This window comes from Photinus pyralis, unplaced genomic scaffold (genome assembly GCF_008802855.1).
Source record: "Photinus pyralis isolate 1611_PpyrPB1 unplaced genomic scaffold, Ppyr1.3 Ppyr1.4_LG3a, whole genome shotgun sequence".
In the NCBI taxonomy this organism is placed as follows: Eukaryota; Metazoa; Arthropoda; class Insecta; order Coleoptera; family Lampyridae; genus Photinus; species Photinus pyralis.
Genome location: NW_022170509.1, coordinates 402,704 through 423,538, shown reverse-complemented (window position 1 = coordinate 423,538; position 20,835 = coordinate 402,704). Strand labels below are relative to the sequence as shown.

The 20,835-nt window shown below is 35.4% G+C and overlaps 2 protein-coding genes across 2 annotated transcripts; both read right to left on the bottom strand.

Annotated features, from left to right (window-relative positions):
• Positions 1 to 965: 965 nt before the first annotated feature.
• LOC116165816 (MKI67 FHA domain-interacting nucleolar phosphoprotein-like) lies at positions 966 to 1,778 on the bottom strand. The gene is made up of 3 exons (XM_031480506.1): positions 1,605 to 1,778; positions 1,305 to 1,548; positions 966 to 1,254 (listed from the first exon to the last, which is right to left on the bottom strand). The coding sequence occupies exons 1-3, from the start codon at positions 1,692 to 1,694 to the stop codon at positions 992 to 994; spliced, it is 597 nt and encodes a 198-aa protein (XP_031336366.1). The 5' UTR covers positions 1,695 to 1,778; the 3' UTR covers positions 966 to 991.
• A 1,663-nt stretch (positions 1,779 to 3,441) lies between these two features.
• On the bottom strand, positions 3,442 to 20,206 carry LOC116165975 (homeobox protein Hox-A9-like). The gene is made up of 3 exons (XM_031480765.1): positions 19,676 to 20,206; positions 3,715 to 3,872; positions 3,442 to 3,649 (listed from the first exon to the last, which is right to left on the bottom strand). The coding sequence occupies exons 1-3, from the start codon at positions 20,172 to 20,174 to the stop codon at positions 3,545 to 3,547; spliced, it is 762 nt and encodes a 253-aa protein (XP_031336625.1). The 5' UTR covers positions 20,175 to 20,206; the 3' UTR covers positions 3,442 to 3,544.
• Between the last annotated feature and the right edge of the window lie 629 nt (positions 20,207 to 20,835).

The following is a 20,835-nucleotide window of genomic DNA, read 5'->3' as shown; positions in this document are numbered from 1 at the left end:
TATTAAGTATAATGTGCAAAAACCGAAAAAAACGCAAAACTAAAATTTCGCTTTCCTTGCTTTAACACTAACTTGAACCACTTCCTTTAAACCAATATTGTTCACTAAATTTTGTTCTATTGCTATAATTGCAAGATTTGTCAACTGTTCTTGTGTCATTGACGATCGCACATAATTTTTTATAATTTTCAATTTACTAAAGGACCGTTCTCCTGTTGCGACCGAATTTTGATAAAGAAAACTAACATACAAAGTATCTTGGATATAATCACATAATGTAGGTATAATTGTATAACAATAAAGCCTTTGAGGAGCGCTTGTTCTCTTATAACTTCTAGCCACCCTTTGCTTCGGTGGCCTGCGTGAGTTTTCAGGCATCGCCCTATAGGTAGGAGCGGCCCTGAGAATTAGGATCTACCTTAATTGTATTATACCTGCTTTTGTTCAACTGAAAAATTTGTCTCTCTGAAAAAAATTACTTGAGCTTCTCTTTTATTTTTTTAGTATTAAAACATACTTAAGTGAACTTTTGTTCACATTTCTAACAGTACCTACCATAGCAGATTTGGGACATTATATTTAACCAATTTTTACTTTGCACAGAATGTATGTTATGTATCGACTTGGTCTATCAGTTATCAGTTATTACATAACTTTAGAGCAGTGAACAGAAAACCAAGTTTAATGTGTAAAGTTGACAGGTAAGTGTTACATGTTAAGTTCTTGTGCAAATTCATCTCATTGAAATATTAAGTTAGGTACTTGAAGCATGGACTTGGGTATTTCTAGTCTATGCTGGAAGTGAATAATATTAACTTGAATCAAGAATAAAGTTATGCTAGGTTATGTATAGCAAATTAATCATATATGTATAAAAGAAATTAATACAAGTTTGGGTGACAAAAAAACTGCTTTGAGCTTTAGTAATGACACTAATGGATTATGGAGATTTATAAATCTATGCATTAAATATAAAGTAACATTTATTTACCTAAAATACATTCTTTAATTCTACCGGTACATCAACCGGCTGAAATGCATAGTCTATACCTAACTCTTTCAACTTTAGCATGGTTTTACGAACTGAACTCATCCACTTATGACAATGTCGGATATATGTGTCATGATCAGGGTCTGCATTCTTTGCTTGGTTTAATCTTTCACGTTTCTCCTTCAGAGGATAGTTTTCCGCCGTCCAAGATGGTGTAAAACTCATTCTCAAATTTTTTAATTTGTCAGCGGGAACAAATTTTGCTAAAAATTACCTCTTTCAACTTCTTTCCATATTTATGCCTTTGTATTACCTTCTAGTCTTTTTTTGAACATAAGATAATTGTCCATAGTTTCTGCAGCAATTTTAGCAACTTCTGAGTGTTCAAATTCGATGAAAGCGTACCCTTGACTTTTACCTGTGCGAGGTGAACGGTACAGCCGTACATTTATTACCTTTCCAAACTGGCCAAAATAGGAACGCATTTCTTCTTCGTAGAATCCGTGTGGTATGTGGCCTAGGTACACAAACCCATGTTGTTTTCTTGGAAGTTTTCCCTATAAAATTATTCATTATTTGCGGACTTTGAATGGAGATTTTTCACTTTTGATACCTTTTTATTTTTTGTAATTCGTGGAGATGTTTTTTTTCGTAAATTAGGTTGTTTACTTTTAGGTTTTGTATCGTTTACTTTAGAATTCATATTTGCAAAATATTAATAAGTCCTTAAAAACACACGCAATTACACAAACAAGCTTATTGAGGTTATGATAAAAATTGAAAGGAGTAGGACACGTGCTAAATGTACAACGTTGTCAAGTCTACAATTATTTCACAAAATGCGCGGTTTACATGGAAGGGGTTACGTGCTATTACAGGCAGCATTGATTATAGGTACTGTGCGATCAAAAATGAGTTGCTGTCGAGTCACTTTTGGAACTTTTGTTTATATGGGAAATCGTATTAATTTAACTTGAACTTCCAAAGGCGACTCGACAGCAACCCATTTTTGATCGCCCGTTCCGTTACACTGTATATATTCAATGCAGGCAGCTTTCCTCAAAATCTGGTGATTGTTTATTCATATTTCTTAAACAATGCCCTGGTTTACAATATGTTTGTAGTTAAGGAGGGCGTGATTGTGGTGAACTACCTAATTGTGATCCGTGTAGTTTTTGAACAAACACTTCTCAAAAAACTCACTGAAGCAAGTGAAAGCTGGATAAATGTTCCAATCGAATGGACTTGTACTAATAAATGAATTAATTATTTTTTCATGGATAGATAGATGCCGACCGATCATCGATGATCATTTGCCGCGCGCCAACTGTCAAAGGCGCGAACTCTCAAATGCGCGAAGTTTAAATCGTCGTTAAGTTTTCTGCAGTTTTCCAATTTTCTGCACAATTTCCTTAGGTTCTCTTTCCGTAAGAACCTTCTATGAAGTATTAGAAAATTAAAAAAAAAAGTTGAATGAAATCGGTAAAGTCGTTCTAAAGCTATTTCGTGACCATTTTTATACAGGGTGACAATTTGAAAACTTACCACCCCCCATATCTTAGTAAATAAACGAGATATTTAAAAAAATCAAAATCCGTTTCGGTAATTCGGTGGGGGAATCACAATGACATAGTTGGCGACGCACCCCCTCCAACCCCCTGCGCCCCAGCCACCCCAACTTTTAAATCTTAAATAGTGACCCCCCCATGTGTGATACGTCGTCGGAAAGCTCTGAAAAAATGCTTTCCAACCATACCAAATAGCATTACATTTAGGTTAGTAATTATCGTGCAAATCAAAAAATAAGCTAATATGATACATTTGAAATCTGTCGTATTTAAAACGCAACCGGCGAACATTAGACGAACTAAGACAGAGAATAAATCAAGAATGTCGAAATATTGCAAAACCAACATAGGAAAGGTTCGACAAGAGTTTGAGAATAGATTATAACTGGCGATCAAAAATGAGTTGCTGTCGAGTCGGCTTTGGAAGTTCAAGTTAAATACAATTTTCCATGTTTATTTTTTGATTTGCACGATAATTACTAACCTAAATGTAATGCTATTTGGTATGGTTGGAAAGTATTTTTTCAGAGCTTTCCAACGACGTATCACACATGGGGGGTCACTATTTAAGATTTAAAAGTTGGGGTGGCTGGGGCGCAGGGGGTGTGAGGGGGTGCGTCGCCAACTATGTCATTGTGAGTCCCCCTCCGAATTACCGAAACGGATTTTGATTTTTTTAAATATCTCGTTTATTTACTAAGATATGGGGGGTGGTAAGTTTTCAAATTGTCACCCTGTATATAGAGATACCTATATATAACAATATAAAAAATATATAAAAAGTAAATTTGTGAATTATCTTTTGTAAACGACGCTGCTCTTGGATTTAGTTTTAAATAATAGTATAGAGAAAGAATCACTTTTCATATACATAGATAAAACCTACTTCCAGTAAATTTATTAGAAAATGTAACAATAATGAATGCATATAAACTAAAATGGTATATAGTACAAGAAAATTCGGTCACAACTTTATTGTAAATGATCAATAGTTTTCGACAGTTTTCTGTTTTTTCAATTGTTTCGTTCGTATAGCTGCCCCCTTCGTTCTCTTCCATTTCATTCTCCTATTTTGAAACCAAACTTTCACCTACAATAAATTATTGTTAGTGCACTAAGAAGTCTACTACCACTTTCACTATATCAGTTACTTACTTGTCTCTCGGACAGATCTAGGGCAACCGCTATTTCATATCGTCGTAATCTTGTCAAATAGTTTGAATTAATAAATTCCGCTTCCAACTCTTTTATTTGAGTTTTAGTGAATGCCGTTCTTTCTTTTCGGGGTTTGGTAGCTCCCTGATGGTTACAATCTAAAACAAAATATGCAATAAAAAGACTGTTTTCGCTTAAGACTTAAGCTCCGATTGGTCGAATTTTAACTTTTACCGCTAGAAAATATTAAGGTGGATTTGTGGATTCATGTTGTTACCACAGCTTACTACTAAGTAAGTTGTTGTTACGTTGTCAGTCATTTACGAATATACTTTGCTGATTTATACCATTTTTTTTATAAGTTACCAGTGTGCCATAATCGTAGAATATGTAGTATCAAAGTAACAAAACGGTTGAAAGGGGAAAGCAAAAATAAATATGATACGTTGCTTTTTTTTCTAATTTTGGAAACCCGATTATTTAAGAAGTAAGTTATTTTTATGGTAGATTTGTTATTATCTTAGTTCTTTACTTTCGTTGCTACAGGCCATCCGAGTGATATAGGTTTTATTTATATAGCTGTTTGTTTCGTCGCCAGAGGTCGTGCAGATGTTTTCCGTGATACTTCTAATTCGATCCCTTCTTTAATTTGGTCTTGCGTACAGTTGTATTTTTTGCCTTCACAGTGGTTACGTGCAAATTATTTTTCTCGATGCACCATTAATTTTTACTTGACTTATTGCCTATCTGAGTAAGGTCTTTTGATATTGGATATCACTCTATTACTTTGGAGTGTTTCTCTCTCTATGTTGTGGCTGCTCCATTGAATACGCTTGGCGGATTAATATTTGCAAGTAACTAGTGTGAGGTATGTAAAGATTACGAATCAGCATTATTCTTAATACGTACTCTTTAGGGCTTCATCTCCCTCAAAGTTTTCTCATTCAGTTTAAGAACGCTTTTAAAGAGGAATTTTTCGAAAGTAGTTTTGTCCGTCTGTCAGTCCATATTTCCTCGTCTCGAATAGAATATCTAATGTATGGCACAAATGAATCTTTATTACGTATGGCATTAGAAGCTTTTTGTCAACGCCTACTACACAAAAATGTAAAAAATTCGACGTCAATTAATAATAAACAATTTTTAACATTTTGATGTAGTAGGCGTTGGCAAAATGTCTAAATAATTCATTGATGGTTTAAGTGACATATCTAATAAAACGAATAAGTGATTTGTAAATAATATTCTGCCATACATCTCTGTATACCCAATAAAAGTACTACTCAATACAGTATCTACTTTTCCGGTCCGGATAAGAATATGAGGTTGATGGTGGTTTCGCAAAGACCAAACGGTGCACTTAAAATCGGTGAGCACCATCTTGTAGACTGTAGAGTTAAACAAGTATAAACTGTCCACAACTCTTATGCAGGTAAAGCGCATTTTTTTTTAACCGAAATAGCTTTTATTTTTTTGACATCAATGGATATATTTCTTGCAGACGTCTCAATCGCCCTTTGTGAGTACCCTCTTCCGACAATCCGTTCTTGAGGTATAAGGGAATATACCCGATCGCGAAATAGTTCCAATTTGATGGCCGTCTGGCACACCTTCAAGGTGTAGGCTACCGATTGCAAAAAATTCCAGGACTCTAGGACCATTCCCCTAGTAGTTCGAAACGGCAGAAGTGGGCCCGGCCGGTTGGCGGACGGACAAAACGCAAACAAGACCACAGTTTTTTTTAATTCTTAAAAAATGCGCTAAACATAAAGTTGATGATTTCTCCGAAACGGAACGTTGTATTTAAAATCTCTCAACGGTGTCTTGTACAGCTCAAAAAGTGGCCGAGAAAGTGGCAATGAGGAAGGGTTAGTTTCGGGATATCCCCATGATAAACATCCTTATCTTGGACACAGTGTATACAGTGTTCTTGAGGTATAAGGGAATATACCCGATCACGATAAGAGATCGAGGAGGAGGGCTATGGTTGGTAGAAATTAATTCCTTTGGTTGAAACCTTTCATTAGAGTACCATGAAAGATAAAACTAGTCTGTTTGTCTGTTGGTTTCAACAGGATGAAGCACCTAATCGTGCGAGAATACCTATCGAACAAATTTTCCATTCTCCAGGAAATTTGTCCGACAGTAGTGTCATTTAGTCCCTTTTGTGAATTATTCTTCACACGAGAGCAGATGTAGGTAGTTTATGTTTATTACACTTTTTCTAATTAATACCTACCAAACTTAGTAGTCTATAAATATATGTCAAATGAATGTGAATGTCATTCATACGTTTATTCGTGTAAAAACTAAAGTTGTTCAACAGAAAATGACAAAAAAACAGACAGCATGACGCCAAGTCTACTTGTACAATTTGAATGAATCATGAATCACAAAACATAAGAATTTTAAGTCATATCGTAATTGCGTTTTTTTGCATTTTCTCTTCTCCCTAAATAACGTGGTCACTTTTTTTATATATTTAAGAAGTAATTTTGGACTCCCACATACAATAAATCAAACACTTATAAAAACAAGGGAAAAGTATAAAATGTCAAGCAATGTTGACCCATCTGTTGAGTCACAAGGAAGAGAGGAAACGGAGATTAATCACTCGTTCACGCCTAATTTGTAAAATAGGACAGCATCACTTCTACCCAGGTAGTACGTCTTAGAGCCTAGATTTTGTTGTGAAGGATGCTCTTTTTTTGTAATAAATAAAACCTCAAACGACCTGTTAACACAAATATGACGAGCGCATTCTGACATTTAATTTGAAAGTTTGATTACAATCTCTGTAATCTAGAGAATCGTAGTAAGTACTTACGTAATACGTAGTTGCAAAGCTGCAAAGCACCTTGCACTTATGACAAAATTCTTAAAATTAGATGAAATGTTTAAAAGAAGCGGCGGCGTCGGTGCGTTTGAAGTTAACGAATTAGAGCCTAGTCTATCGTACTTTACAAACATATATCGGCATTCATTTTTAGTAGGTACATTTCATTATTTCACACAGTTTATTGTAGGTTTTACGATGTTTTGATTGGTAGCACAGAATGTTTTATGGGCTTGCATTTAATTATTATATATTATTATTTATTCAATTATATAGACTTTTTTATACCTACATTAGTTTTTTGGATACTACAGGACAAAATGGTCGATTTATACGCAGCAACCCCTTGGCATTTTTACCAATTGGTTTAATGCATCGATCTTCTTTTGTAGACGTCAAATATTGACGGTTGTGACGTTTTAAATTTCTACAGACCAAAATTTATCAGAAACTGTCATTTTCACGATCTGCAACTGTTGTTTCGCTATACCTACATACTCTTTTAATCTTTTTACCTAATATGCTGAATCAACAGATGTCAAATTAGTCTGTTCATTTTTTGAAATCCAATCTTTTTTGGTCTTTTGGTGGTGTTTGTTAGTTACATTTTGACGTTTGTTGGTGGATCGTTGCAAAAGCTCCACAATGTGGTCTAGTAACTCCGAACTCTTGAATTTTTGGAATATGCCACGTTACGTTACGCCATGTTTTATTTTTGAATATATTTTACACTTGTTAATTTTATAGTTCGGCCGCTGTTATTTTGAGAGCATTTTACAACGAAGTTGGGTGTGCTTATTGCAGCCACTTTCTCTGCGTGTCCGTCAGTCTGTCCGTGCGAGGCCTTAACTACTCCAGTACTCCTACAGTTTTATTATTTATTATTTAGTTCGTTCTTTCTGAATTTGTTTGGCACCTGAACCAAGGAAAATCTTGATGATTTATGTGCGCATGCGCGAGCTGCCCCACATCAACTTCCTTATGTATTAATATATTTTGTTGAAATTTTAACCACAGATACTTCTAGTAAATGTAAACATATCCTGCGCAATACCAATTCTATTATTTATAAAGATATTTTTTGAAATGCTAACTAATTTCGCATATCGTAAACATCAGAAGTCCGCGATGCGCATGCACAGACTGTACAATGATAATTTCTTATTTATAGATATTTTTTAAAATTTTAAGATGTTTCTACTAAAGGCTAACATATCGCATATTTTAAGAATTTCAATTATAGATGCTGTTAGCAAAAGAAAACATATCTCATGTAATAAACATTAGATGTGCGCATTGTCAGTCTGCGCAGTACCAACTTGGTAATTTTTTCCGTCTGTATGTATGTACGTACTTACGTTGACAATTTTCCGAGATAACGCCTCAACGAATTGGAGCGCCGTAACGGCATTGAACTTTTTTTCAAAAGACAACCTTTTTTATTAAATTATTCGAAAGACCTTATTTTTCCGTGTACAACCCACAAGAATTGTGCTAGATTTTATTACAAAAAAACTGAGAAAAAAATGTGGGAGTTAAAAAACTAAAATATTTTGTGTCGGAAAAACCGTTACTATGAATTCGTTAAAATTTTGCGAATGTAAATTAGGCGGCATAGGATGTTTTTATTCTGCGTTTTTAGCGCCGTGACGTGATACAACTTATTTTTCAAAGAACAACGCAAAATTTTTATTAAATTATTCGAAAACTGCTTAGAATCTACAAAAATTAAATAAATAAATAACCAAATACTGCTGTTACGATGCTTCTTGAGGAATCTGAATTAGACGATGAAATATTTTTTGCGATTCTTGGTTATTAATTTAATATTGAAACCTAAAATGTATTTGGAAAACGAAAACGAACTAAAACTTCGCCCTAGAGTACTCTCAAATTGAATTTTAATTCATTATTTTTAAAATCATAGTTTCCGTCACACTGCTGTTCATTGTTGCCTTAAAGAAAACTTGGTTTTAATGTTTGGCGCGGAATTATTGGATCGCGAATTCTTTAACCTTTTATTTACGACGAAAATTGGACCGGCCAGCGTTATCTTCATTTTCTACCAAATAAATATCTAGATATGTAGAATGGGTTAGATTTGGAAACACGACGTAATTTCCGCTGATTTCAACACAACGGTGCCCCGCCGCACAACCAAATGCAAGTACGAGAGCACCAAACCAACTATTTCCAAATTCATGGATATGTAGAAACGGGTCGGTTCCTTGGTCACCAAGATCGCTAGATCTTTCAATGTTAGATTTTTTTTTCGGTGTTCTAAAAGGGTCTAATTTATCAGCGATCGTATGCGACAAAAGATGAACTACGTATGATAGTGTGTAAATTACTTTCACAATTTAGATGGTAGGATAAAACGGAAAGCTGTAAATTCTATCGCGAAAAGATGCCGCGTGTGTATAAATATTCATGATGAACATTTTATTAAATTAATTTTTTCTACAACTGTCAAAATGACGAATTTCGAAACCCAAAGTACTAGATTTTTAAACGGTTAATTAATAAGTAAGGTTGCTCTTGACAACGTGCGCGAAACCGTCAACAATGAAAAAAATTATCCTCGTGTGAGATCGAAGGGATCAATAAAAGATCTTGCCGAAGGCTACTACAGTAACTTTCTCGGTACCCGCTTCTCAATTTCCGCATGCACCCGCAATTCGTGTTTAAAATTTTGAGTCCACCCTCAGTAATATCTTGTCGGGGGCTACCATATTCCCTTTGTCGGTATCCACTCCCAATGTCCCGTCCCCTTCCAATGCGCGTTTGAAGATTTGGCTGCACCATCAGTTAGATCGTGTTGGGTTGGGGACTACCACATTCCCTTTGACGGCACCCACTTCCGACGTTCCGTTCACCCGCAATTCGAGTTTGAAGATTTGACTCCACCATCGTGAAAATCGTGTCGCGGGCTACCACATTCCCTTTGACGGTACCCACTTCCGACGTCTCGTTCACCCCAAATTCGCGTTTGAAGTTTTTACTCCACCATCAGTTAGATCTTGTCGGAGGCTATCACATTTCTTTTTTCGGCGCATACTTATATTACACCCACATTTTGGTGATTTCGCTAAGAACCTTCCACAACATAGTACTTCATTTTTGGGGCACTTCTCATTACCTACTCAAGCTTCTATTGGCGACACGAGAAAGAGAGACAGCGATTCGAGATTTATGAAACGTTAAACCGCGTGACAAAATTCGCAACGGAAGGTAAAAGGCGCCCGAAGTTGACTACCTCTTGAAGACGCCCGCGCGCGCCTTGAAAAAGGTCGTTAATTTCGCCCCTAGGACTAAAAACAAAATTCCGCCACGCAGGAGTTGTGCGCGTTTACAACATCTTTCCGACGACACCAATTTGAAAAGAATCGGACCAAAACTGTAGGTAGTAGAAGATAGGAAAAAAACTGAAAAACCTTCACGTCAGTAAACTACGCTCGAGGATAACGCCCAGATGTCGCCAACCCCACATCATGTAGCCCTATCCCTAAGGTTGACAAATTACACGGCCTTGTAGATACCTGTTGCCTTTCTACAAGAGTTCTTCTACGCCCCCACATTTGCTGCCAGCCAGCTGGCCAGCCGGCCAGCCAAAGTGAGATTAAAAGCTGATTTTTACAAATAATAATAATAATATTTAATTGACTGTAAAATATGCTTACAACAATATAAATAAACATAAGAAACAGTAAACGTCAACAAACTTCACACAAATGTACCGAATTACATGTTTAAATACTCGGCCACGGAATAAGGTTCGAGATCGTAGAGCAGATCAGTGATAGCTTTTTTAAAAGCGTTTTTAGATGTAACAACTTTTACCTCTGTGGAGAGTTTATTAAACATCTTCATTCCAGCATAGTAACAACTCCTATCTGTACTAGTTAACCTATGGATAGGCATGTTATAATTTACTAGATTCATACGTCTGTCGTAAGCATGACGTGTTTTAGCACCAGAGAACAGATACTTGTGTTTGAATATAAACATAAGTAGCTCGTAAATGTAAACTGAAACCAACGTGAATATGTTATGCTGTCTAAAATAGCCTCTACAGGATTGATGACGTGATAGTTCAAACATAGTTCTTACAGCACATTTCTGGGTAACAAAGACTTTATGACTACAAGCACTTTGGCCCCAGAATATTATGCCGAAATTTGCAAAAATGCGCTAAAAAGTATTTCGCACACATTTTTCTACAACTGTCAAAAAATCCTGTCATTTTCTGACGACTTTCGAAACACGAAGTACTAGATTTTTAAACGGTTAATTAATAAGTAAGGTTGCTCTTGACAGCGTGCGCAAAACCGTCAACTTGAACAGCAAATTTAATTAAAAATCGGTTCAGTTGTAGAAATAATATTGTATATAACTTGACTAATATTTTAACTCGGCTTCGCCTCGTCAAAATACCTTCAGTCTCAATGCGCGAAATTGAACTTCGCGCTCTTGTTGTAACTTTCCCGTGCGACTATTTTTCGAGATCATTGAGCGACGGGTTTGGGGGGGGGGGGATTAATTTTATCTCTCATTGTATTCTAATTAAAGGTATATTCCCTTATACCTCAAGAACGGATTGTCGGAAGAGGGTACTCACACAGGGCGATTGAGACGTCTGCAAGGAAAATATCCATTGATGATGTCAAAACAAAAGCTATTTCGGTTTTTAAAAAAATGCGCTTTATCTGCGCAAGAGTTGTGCACAATTTATACTTGTTTAGATCTAATAACCTCGATGCTTTAAAAGAGAGAACTCTATACGAAATAAGACTTACCTATCGGTCTACAAATGGTTGAAAATGTGCAACCATTGATTGACCTTGCCTTGAAGTACCTAAAGTACAACATAGATACATATATTGTAAACAATAAGAGGAAAATTCTTATGTTTTCATCTCGTATATTTTATTTATCTATTACTTATATATATGTATTTATTGTCTCTCTCTCTCTTGTTCTGTACTTTCAATTACACAGAGTGATCCGCCTAATGTTTATTAGAGGGGCCCCTGCAGAAGGTCTTAAGTCGACGTCATACTGCCGAGATAGACGTATCACTATAAAGGTCGATTTATAAACTTTATCGCCCGCGCTCGCGCTGGCAGTTCATAGAGTTGACCAATGGAACAAGTTAAAAAGTAATCGTAAACGATTTACATAAAGCGCATTTCCACTTGCATTCATTTCCCATTTGTAAGATGCAACTTCTGTTAAAATCGTAAAAATCCTGCCACAAATATGAAAGATAGCGTTGCACATGGGCAATCCATTTTTGACGTGCTACTTCAATTTCAGTTTATGAGAAGAATTTCAATTCAATGCTTTTCTAAATAAGAAAGTTNTACCTCTCGAAGACGCCCGCGCGCGCCTTGAAAAAGGTCGTTAATTTCGCCCCTATGACTAAAAACAAAATTCCGACACGCAGGAGTTGTGCGCGTTTACAACATCTTTCCGACGACACCAATTTGAAAAGAATCGGACCAAAACTGTAGTAGAAGATAGGGAAAAAAACTGAAAAACCTTCACGTCAGTAAACTATACGCTCGAGGATGACGCCCAGATGTCGCCAACCCCACATCATGTAGCCCTGTCCCTAAGGTTGACAAAATTACACGGCCTTGTAGATACACGTACACCTGTTGCCTTTCTACAAGAGTTCTTCTACGCCCCCACATTTGCTGCCAGCCAGCTAGCCAGCCGGCCAGCCAAAGTGAGATTAAAAGCTGCTTTTTACAAATAAATTGGCAAGAATGCGCTAAAAAGTATTTCGCACACATTTTTCTACAACTGTCAAAAAATCCTGTCATTTTCTGACGACTTTCGAAACACGAAGTACTAGATTTTTAAACGGTTAATTAATAAGTAAGGTTGCTCTTGACAGCGTGCGCAAAACCGTCAACTTGAACAGCAAATTTAATTAACAATCGGTTCAGTTGTAGAAATAATATTGTATATAACGCTAGCGCGAAGTTATTTCGCGCATTTGACTAATATTTTAACTCGGCTTCGCCTCGTCAAAATACCTTCAGTCTCAATGCGCGAAATTGAACTTCGCGCTCTTGTTGTAACTTTCCCGTGCGACTATTTTTCGAGATCATTGAGCGATGGGTTTGGGGGGAGGGGGAATTAAGTTTATCTCTCATTGCATTCTAATTAAAGGTACCTATATTCCCTTATACCTCAAGAACGGATTGTCGGAAGAGGGTACTCACACAGGGCGATTGAGACGTCTGCAAGGAAAATATCCATTGGTGATGTCAAAACAAAAGTTATTTCGGTTTAAAAAAAATGCGCTTTATCTGCACAAGAGTTGTGCACAATTTACACTTGTTTAGATCTAATAACCTCGATGCTTTAAAAGAGAGAACTCTATACGAAATAAGACTTACCTATCGGTCTACAAATGGTTGAAAATGTGCAACCATTCATCGACCTTGCCTTAAAGTACTTAAAGTACAACATAGATACACATATTGTAAACAATAAGAGGGAAATTCTTATTCTTATGTTTTCACCTCATATATTTTATTTATCTATTACTTATTTACATATTATATATGTATTTATTGTCTCTCTCTCTCTCGTTCTGGACTTTCAACAGGCTTGCGCCCAATTACAGAGTGAACCGCCTAATGCTTTTTAGAGGGGTCCCTGCAGAAGGTCTTAAGTCGACGTCATACTGCCGAGATAGACGTATCACTATAAAGGTCGATTTATAAACTTTGTCGCCCGCGCTCGCGCTGGCAGTTCATAGAGTTGACCAATGGAAAAAGAGTACCCATTTGGCGTGTCAAACTCAAACTCTGGATACTCTTTTTCCATTGGTCAATTACACGAATTGCCAGCGCGAACGCGAGCGACCAAGTTTACAAATCAGCCTTATTACCTCATACGCCGCGTATAGTATTGCTCCATTGAAAACATCAATGCCCAGGTCTTACCTCCTACATGGGATATCCTGTACAATGAAATAGTAAAATTAGTACCTGAAGCAGGTCAGGTAGTATTATGGGGTGCCTTTGAGAGCCTTGGTAAGATGTTATTGAGACAATTTTATAGCTTTGTAGTTGCCATGTGCCAGTGGTTCCTCGGACAGTTTAATTGTAATAAATTTGTAATTTTAACCATATATGATTCTAGTAAAGGCAAACATATATCGCATATTGTAAACACCAGGTGTGCGCATGTGCAGGCTACGTAATGCGTTTTTAATAAATTTTAATCATAGACTCTTCTAGTAAAGAAAAACCTATAGCTATGGCCTTTTGGAATGTACTGATCAATGTATGGAAAATGCTCTAAAATAGCCTTAGAGCGTAAACCTATTTATATTTTTTAATAAATAGCAGATGCAGAGAATGTTTTGAAAAGTAGTAACAGAATTGTCAACAGAGTGCTGAGATATTGTTTTTGTTCAATATTTAAAAAAAGTTTTTTTCCCATCAATTGTTTTATTTACCAGAATGTAACAGAGGTTTACAATTACTTGACCATGTTACTTCACCAGTTAAGACAATAACAACACGTAACATATACCCAGGCATATTTGAAACTTTAGACGCGAGTATTGCGAGTAGCTGGTACATCAATAACTTCAAAAACTTGGAACATTCATCCATTTGCTCGCACGATAATCCAAAAATTCACAAATTTGGTACACTAGATTGTGGAATTTGGGGGTTTTTGCATGAAGCGGAGGGTAGAAAACGTTTGCTGGAGGCACTTCTTATAGTGTACGGTTTTGGTCAGAAGTAATGTCCCTCGATTGTCTCAAGTGTAGTACATAAATAATACACCAGATCTCCTGTGAGTTTTAAGCTCTTTTCAAAATGAGGAAAATCCCTAAGATTGAATTGGAATAGAACTAAATCAGGGAGGAACTGACATATTAGTACCTTTTCTGCAGTTGAGGTATCTGAGGGAGAACATTACTTCTGACCACGACTGTACCTAATTGTGTGGGTTATTTAGGAGATAGTAACTTTTATTACCAGGGTAAGATGAATTAACGTTTGTAGAAAAGGTCGTTTTCGTGACATAAGTTGAAGCTGCGCATATTCTCCGATGGGGGAAATAAGTACGAAAACAATTTACTATTTACTCCTCCATCCTCTATGCTCAAGCATACAATTTGGCAAGGTGGCTATGGCCTGTGAAAATGGTATTCGATTATACTTTCAAAGAATCGCTTCGCCGTTTTGGTCCAAAATTTTGAACGCTTGGAGGGGAGCTATAAACATGTTGCTTTTTTTTTAATATCACGATTCCTATAAGCCGATCATTATACAGGGTAATTCTTGACGAGCGTCAGTTAGAAAGATATGGAGAACCTAGTGGAGAACCTTTGAAAGTGAAACTAAACTGATAAGTGCCTTAAGGGTTTTGGCACATGATGAATTGAACTAAAATATTTTCAAGATGGCGCCACTTCCGCAAATACCGGAAGTAGCCATCAACTTTGTTATTTTAAATAGGGACCCCCTATTTTTTCTACATTTTCGGATTCTACTTCGAATTTGGAGTACAACGATACCCTTTGCTCCAAGGGCTTCATCGATTTTCAAGTTTTTATGTCAAAAATTGAATTCGCCGGGGTAATTTTAAAAATTTATTATTCGAAAACGGTGAGACATATTGCAAAACAGTTTTTACTAGGTCGAATTTTCTTATGGTATGCGTAACCGTCTAAAAAAGTGAGACTATGTCACTTTTTCAAAGCTTCCAACTTTTAAATTTTTAAATATCCGTAACGCCATTTTTTCCTATGGCAACCCCCATTTTTTTCTTCACTGTTGTTTTTCTTTTTCCGATACCTTTAATTTGATACAAAATGTCAAAGGTTGCTTCAAATGGTTTCCGAGATATTCCATGTTTTACTAACTGCTTGTGGGGAATTGGTAAAAAATTAAGTCGCTTGATGTTATTCTTTTGTTTTTATTCTGATAACGTCTAAACGCGCTTCTTGAACAGTTTTTAACTTCTATTTCTCGTCAATAATAGCTCGTTTGGGTTAAACTAATAAAGATTTTTTTGAATTTAATATTAATACATGGTGAATGTCATCGAATAGCGGCCAGGAAAGATACTTCCGGTATTTGCCGAAGTGGCGCCATCTTGAAAATATTTTAGTTCAATTCATCATGTGCCAAAACCCTTAAAGGATCAGTTTAGTTTCATTTTCAAAGGTTCTCCATATCTTTCTAACTGACGCTCGTCAAGACGATCAAAATTATGGCATCACAGGCATTAGACTATATAAAAGATTAAATTATTGTAATATTTTATATAACATTATTAATGAAAGGAAAATTAAATACAATGTTTTATAGTATTTTAGAAATATAAGAAAAATGCCTTTATATATATGTTGTTGTGTTATTTTGTTTTAGTTGTAACTTGAAAGAAATTATAGAGCGTCTGGATGTGACAATTTTGTTTAGTTCAATTAATTAACCGGGGGGGTTATTAATAATTTGAGACAAAAAAATTGCGTAAATTTCATGTTATAGTTTTGGTTCAATTTCTTAGAAGTGTTCTGTTTTTATTTTATTCCTAGAATTTTTTTCGATGTAAATTTCTTTTTAAATTTTATTTGCCGTTAACGAGGTATAGCGCGAAGTAGAGATAAGGTTGTCTTCGCAGAATTGCCGGGCGTACGTGCCGTTTAGCAAGAAGTTGAAAAATCGACGCTTCGCGTGATTGGCGGGCGGGATGTTGAAGAAAGGAGAAGGGCTTTTGGCTTAAATAGAAAATTTTTGAAGAGAGCGGGGCTTTTTGGTCGTTACAAAGCCAACCGGCGCTTCTTCGGTTACGTTATTTTTTGAATTTTGTGGAAGTTTCTTGCGTAGTGGATCCAGGTTTAGTTAGAATTTTTGTCTGCCGTTTAAGAAGAATTTTTGAGAAGTTTAAGAAGTTTGTCGTCGTCCTGTTTTTTTTTTATTTTGCGGAAACACGGAAGTTTTGAATTTGTGGGTACCCGAAGAGAGAAGACGTCGGTGTTTGAGTGTTTGGTTTGCGTGTTTGTGTACGGTTACCTCTTTTTATCGGAGTACGTTACTCGGACTAATTTTAAAAGTAAGTAGTAGTTAGTGTTTTGTTTTGTCTTGTTTTTTTTGTAATGTTTGAGTAATTTGTTTTTTTTTTGTGTGTCATTTATCTGTTTAAAATTGTAACAATTTGTAAAACAGAAATTTACGCAATTTTTTGTTTGAAATTAAACCAGTCATTGCAATCCAGGTTTTGTTTATTAGAGTCAAGGAGAGGTAATTGTCGGCGTCTCTTACTTTGTTTCAAGTTGATTAAATCTGGGGGTAAAGTTTCATATTGGAATTTAAGGATTTGGTTAAGCCACCTATTTATGTCATTGTTGGAATGCTGTAGGGTGGCAGAATCCAGCTGGACCTTGAGATGCGGATAAAAATTTTGTTTTCATTTTAATTACAACTGAGCTAGCTAGAGGTAAATCGTGGGATTCCCAGAAGTGAAGGTTAGGTCTCACAACAATGTATATAAAAAACGTTTTTGAGAGTCTTACATCCTTTATGCCTAATGCTGCCAATATTTTAACGAAACCAAATAGCCGTTTTGACAATGTTTTTCCTCCGTTTTTTGTAATCAAACCAAGCATAATTTTTGTAGGTTGTACACCAGAAAATGAACGTTATTGGAATAGCTTAATAAACATTTTGCGTTACTGTTTGAAAAAAAGTTCGGTGCCGTTACGGCGTTCCAAAATTTTTTTTTTTTAAATCCGCCCCGTTGTTTATCGTTTCTGTGTGCCTAATATACATACCCAAAATTCAAACAAGTTCTGTCTACCCGTTATTACGGAAAATGGCCAACGTACGCACGTACGTACGGAGTGGTTCAAATTCGTTACTCAGCATTGGGATCTCTGTAACGGGGAGAGATACAATGTAGGTTTAATGGGGGAAAATTTGCCCTTTTTTGTTATTAAAGAAAATCATATGGAATTTTAAAAAAGTCTTTGGTAATAGCTGAGCACTTTTCTGCGGAGAATCTGAATCGGTTATCAGAACTTTCATAACACGCTAGAAGTAGAAACCGTGCATTTCCGACCGTTTGCGCTAGGAAAAATGAAAACGAAATTTGACATTTTCAACTTTTCACTGATATTTGAGATATTTTCAAAGATTTTTCAAAAATGTTAAATGGTTTTTTGTCACAATAAGGGGCAGATTTGCCCCCATTTAACGTGCACTGTAATATTACGGAGATCCCAATGGTCAGCCACGAATCTGAACCACCCTGTACATAATACAGTAAAATTTATTCTTTAAAAGTTGCTTAAAATGATCTAAAACGCCGACATTTGGTGATATTTACAAAAACGGTGATCGCAATAGGAAGCTAAAAATTAATTTTATAACTACAAATATGGTTTAAATCTCGGTTTAAATCTATAAATTTTTTTACTGAAATTGAACAATAAAAAAAAACTTCTAAAACTAGTGATGTGGATTGTAAAATAACGATTTGTAAGTCACATAAAAAACGGTTATATTACGCGTAACTTACAAGAGGTTTATGTAATTTATGCCTTTTACGAAATTTACGTAACTTAGTTTTCTATTTAAAGAATCGTAATTTTTGTAAATTTACATAAGTTTGATACATGATGTTTGATACATTTTGATTGGTACTACCAAAGTACCAACGTAAATGATTCACCATTGAATTTAGTTTGGTTTATTGCAGATGCTACAGCTACAGCATCTAATTCGCGATCTGGAACTTCTTCTTCCAAACGACGTGGTGATGGCGAAATACCTACTGCTTGGGTATTTTATTTAATACACCAAAATATATAATTTAACAAGTGTTTTTGTTTTCAAATACTCACAAAATTCAAAAGGGTTTATGGAATACTAAAAAAAGCATAAATGACAGGTAATTTTACAAAAATATTTGTAAATTACGTAAAAAACATAAATTACTGGTAATTTTACTGTAAAATTACGGTTTTGTAAAAAATGGTAAGTTACATAAATTACATAAAATACCATAAAAAACAAACAATTGGTAATTTTACTCGTATCTAATATACGCACTTTATAAAAAACAATGCAGATAACAAGAAAATTTGATATATTCTCAGTTTCCTCACTAACATTACCTAATTTATTTGTGTTGCCATTTTTTCTAACCAAGGAATCAAGATGACTACAAAAAATAAAATTTTATTAACAATAACTCTTCGTCTGCTTCTACAGCACTTACCTACCACGTGATTTAAAGTTTGAGTACGTGCATTTTTTTGACATACCTAGAGAAAAGTCTGTTTATTTCCATTATCACGATAAATAATTATAAATGTAACAGTTAACAATAAAAGATTAGGTACTTAGGTACTGTTTTTAATGTCAGTGACAGTACGACCATTGTTGCCAAATTTTTAAATCTTTCGGGCCATTTATAGAAGTGGCTCAATTGACTCGCCATTTTCTTTGTCAATATTACGCAGAACTATGACAACGATTGTTTCAACAGTGATTGCTGTGGAGCTTAAGCATACAGCTTAAAGGTACGTCCTGTTCAATTTTTACAATTGAAGGGTTACTTGATTAAAGTTGTTCATTTATATTTCTTGCCGCTCAAAATCCAAACGCGGCGCGTCGTGTGCGTGCGACAAATGGTGTAGTTCCATTTGTGATATGAAAAAGTAGAATAGGTATTCGTCAGAAACCATTTCTAAAAGTCTAAAGATCTAAAAGACTCATGAAGGTATATTTTGTTTGTTTTGGAATTGTGCATTAGAATGATTTAGTTGCGAGTTAGATATTCAAAGTTGTTGATGGGTGGGAAATGGTATCCGTTCACGACAATTTTCATAATGGAAAGTCATGGAAAGCTTTCTGTGTTTGGAAAATGAATCTAGATTCCCTAACCTAGATTGTAGATTAAAATCTAAGTATACACATAAGTTAAATCTGTGATCCATAAGAATTTAGATTTAAGTATGCAATTGCAAATAAATTATGTGGTTAGAAGCTTAGGACTGATTCGTTATTTGTCAAATTTCCCTGTAGATATAACAGAGGATATAACTTTAGTCAAAAATTTAACAAACCAAATATTTATTACCTGTAAATCCCTTTGGAGTTGTGGCTTCGATGTACCTCTTACAATCGCTTTGTTCCGTACCGTCGTCTTCGTAACACTTTCCATTTTTTACTGCGTAATCCGTAGAACAACTTCCCCTTTGAGCGGAAGAATTCCAACACCGTGGTTGGTAATGTTGATTATCTCTTGGAAAACAATAACTCATAAAGTTCGTCGGAGGCGAAGGGGTTGCTCTCACTGCTGTAACTGTTTCAGATGCGATCGCAAAGCTAACATCAAAATCGTTTAAACCGTACACATTTTCACTTTTGCCGTGTCCATTCAGTCCAATCGGAAAATTAACGGACTCGGGATATTGAAAATCTTGATTGAAATCGTTATAAGGTAAATTATCGTAATATACACTCGACGTTCGTATGTAACCGTTATAAGTTGAAGAAAAATAGTTATTAAAATTAATCGGTCCAGTTCGCGAAACAACTTGATCATTTTCCATTTTAATATTATTGAGGAAATGCATTTTAGAAAAGTATCTACAGCAACATGATGTTTAATTGAGTCTTGTTAGTAGACACCGATTACTGCGAAAGTAATTAAGCCTGTCAACATTCTGTGGAACGATCTAACAAGATATATATTTTCAGGAGACACATTTTTAAACAGCCAATAGAACCATTTGGGTTTCAACGTTGGGGAGGGACCGAAATCTTTTAAACGCTATGTAATTGGATAATTACTTATAAGTTTTTATTATTTATTAACCAAAAATATAAGTTTTTAAGAAAAAAATTGTGTCTAATTGTAATAAAAGTGATTTATTACAGGAATGATTGTCAGATGGCCCTACAGCTTTTCTTAATTTAATTACATTACACGGTCATATTACAAAGTCAAAAACAATAACAAATGATCAATTTTTGTTTCAATAATTGCTCTTTACAGACTACAGTACATTTCCTATTTAAAAAATGAGCACCACCTCTAGGGACGTGTACCTATAGGTACTTGCAATTAATTTTGTTTGACAGATTTGTCTTTGATGTACCAACCTTCACTTTAGCACTAATACCTACCTGTAGGGGAACATCTACACAATTGGATCTTTTGAGCTCATTTAAATCTGCATTATAGAAATTCAATCAGTCTGATGATTGGACTAATTATATAATGTGTCGGTCCCT

Bases quoted from the DNA above. Each gene is read 5' to 3' on its own strand.
- LOC116165816 (XM_031480506.1), bottom strand. From the start codon at position 1,694: ATGAATTCTAAAGTAAACGATACAAAACCTAAAAGTAAACAACCTAAT. The intron at 1,549-1,604 runs GTATCAAAAGTG...ATAATTTTATAG, and splicing joins GAATTACAAAAAATAAAAAG to GGAAAACTTCCAAGAAAACA. The intron at 1,255-1,304 runs GTAATACAAAGG...GGTAATTTTTAG, and splicing joins GTTCAAAAAAAGACTAGAAG to CAAAATTTGTTCCCGCTGAC.
- LOC116165975 (XM_031480765.1), bottom strand. From the start codon at position 20,174: ATGCATTTCCTCAATAATATTAAAATGGAAAATGATCAAGTTGTTTCG. The intron at 3,873-19,675 runs GTAATAAATATT...ATTTTGTTTTAG, and splicing joins AACTCCAAAGGGATTTACAG to ATTGTAACCATCAGGGAGCT. The intron at 3,650-3,714 runs GTAAGTAACTGA...AATTTATTGTAG, and splicing joins TAGATCTGTCCGAGAGACAA to GTGAAAGTTTGGTTTCAAAA.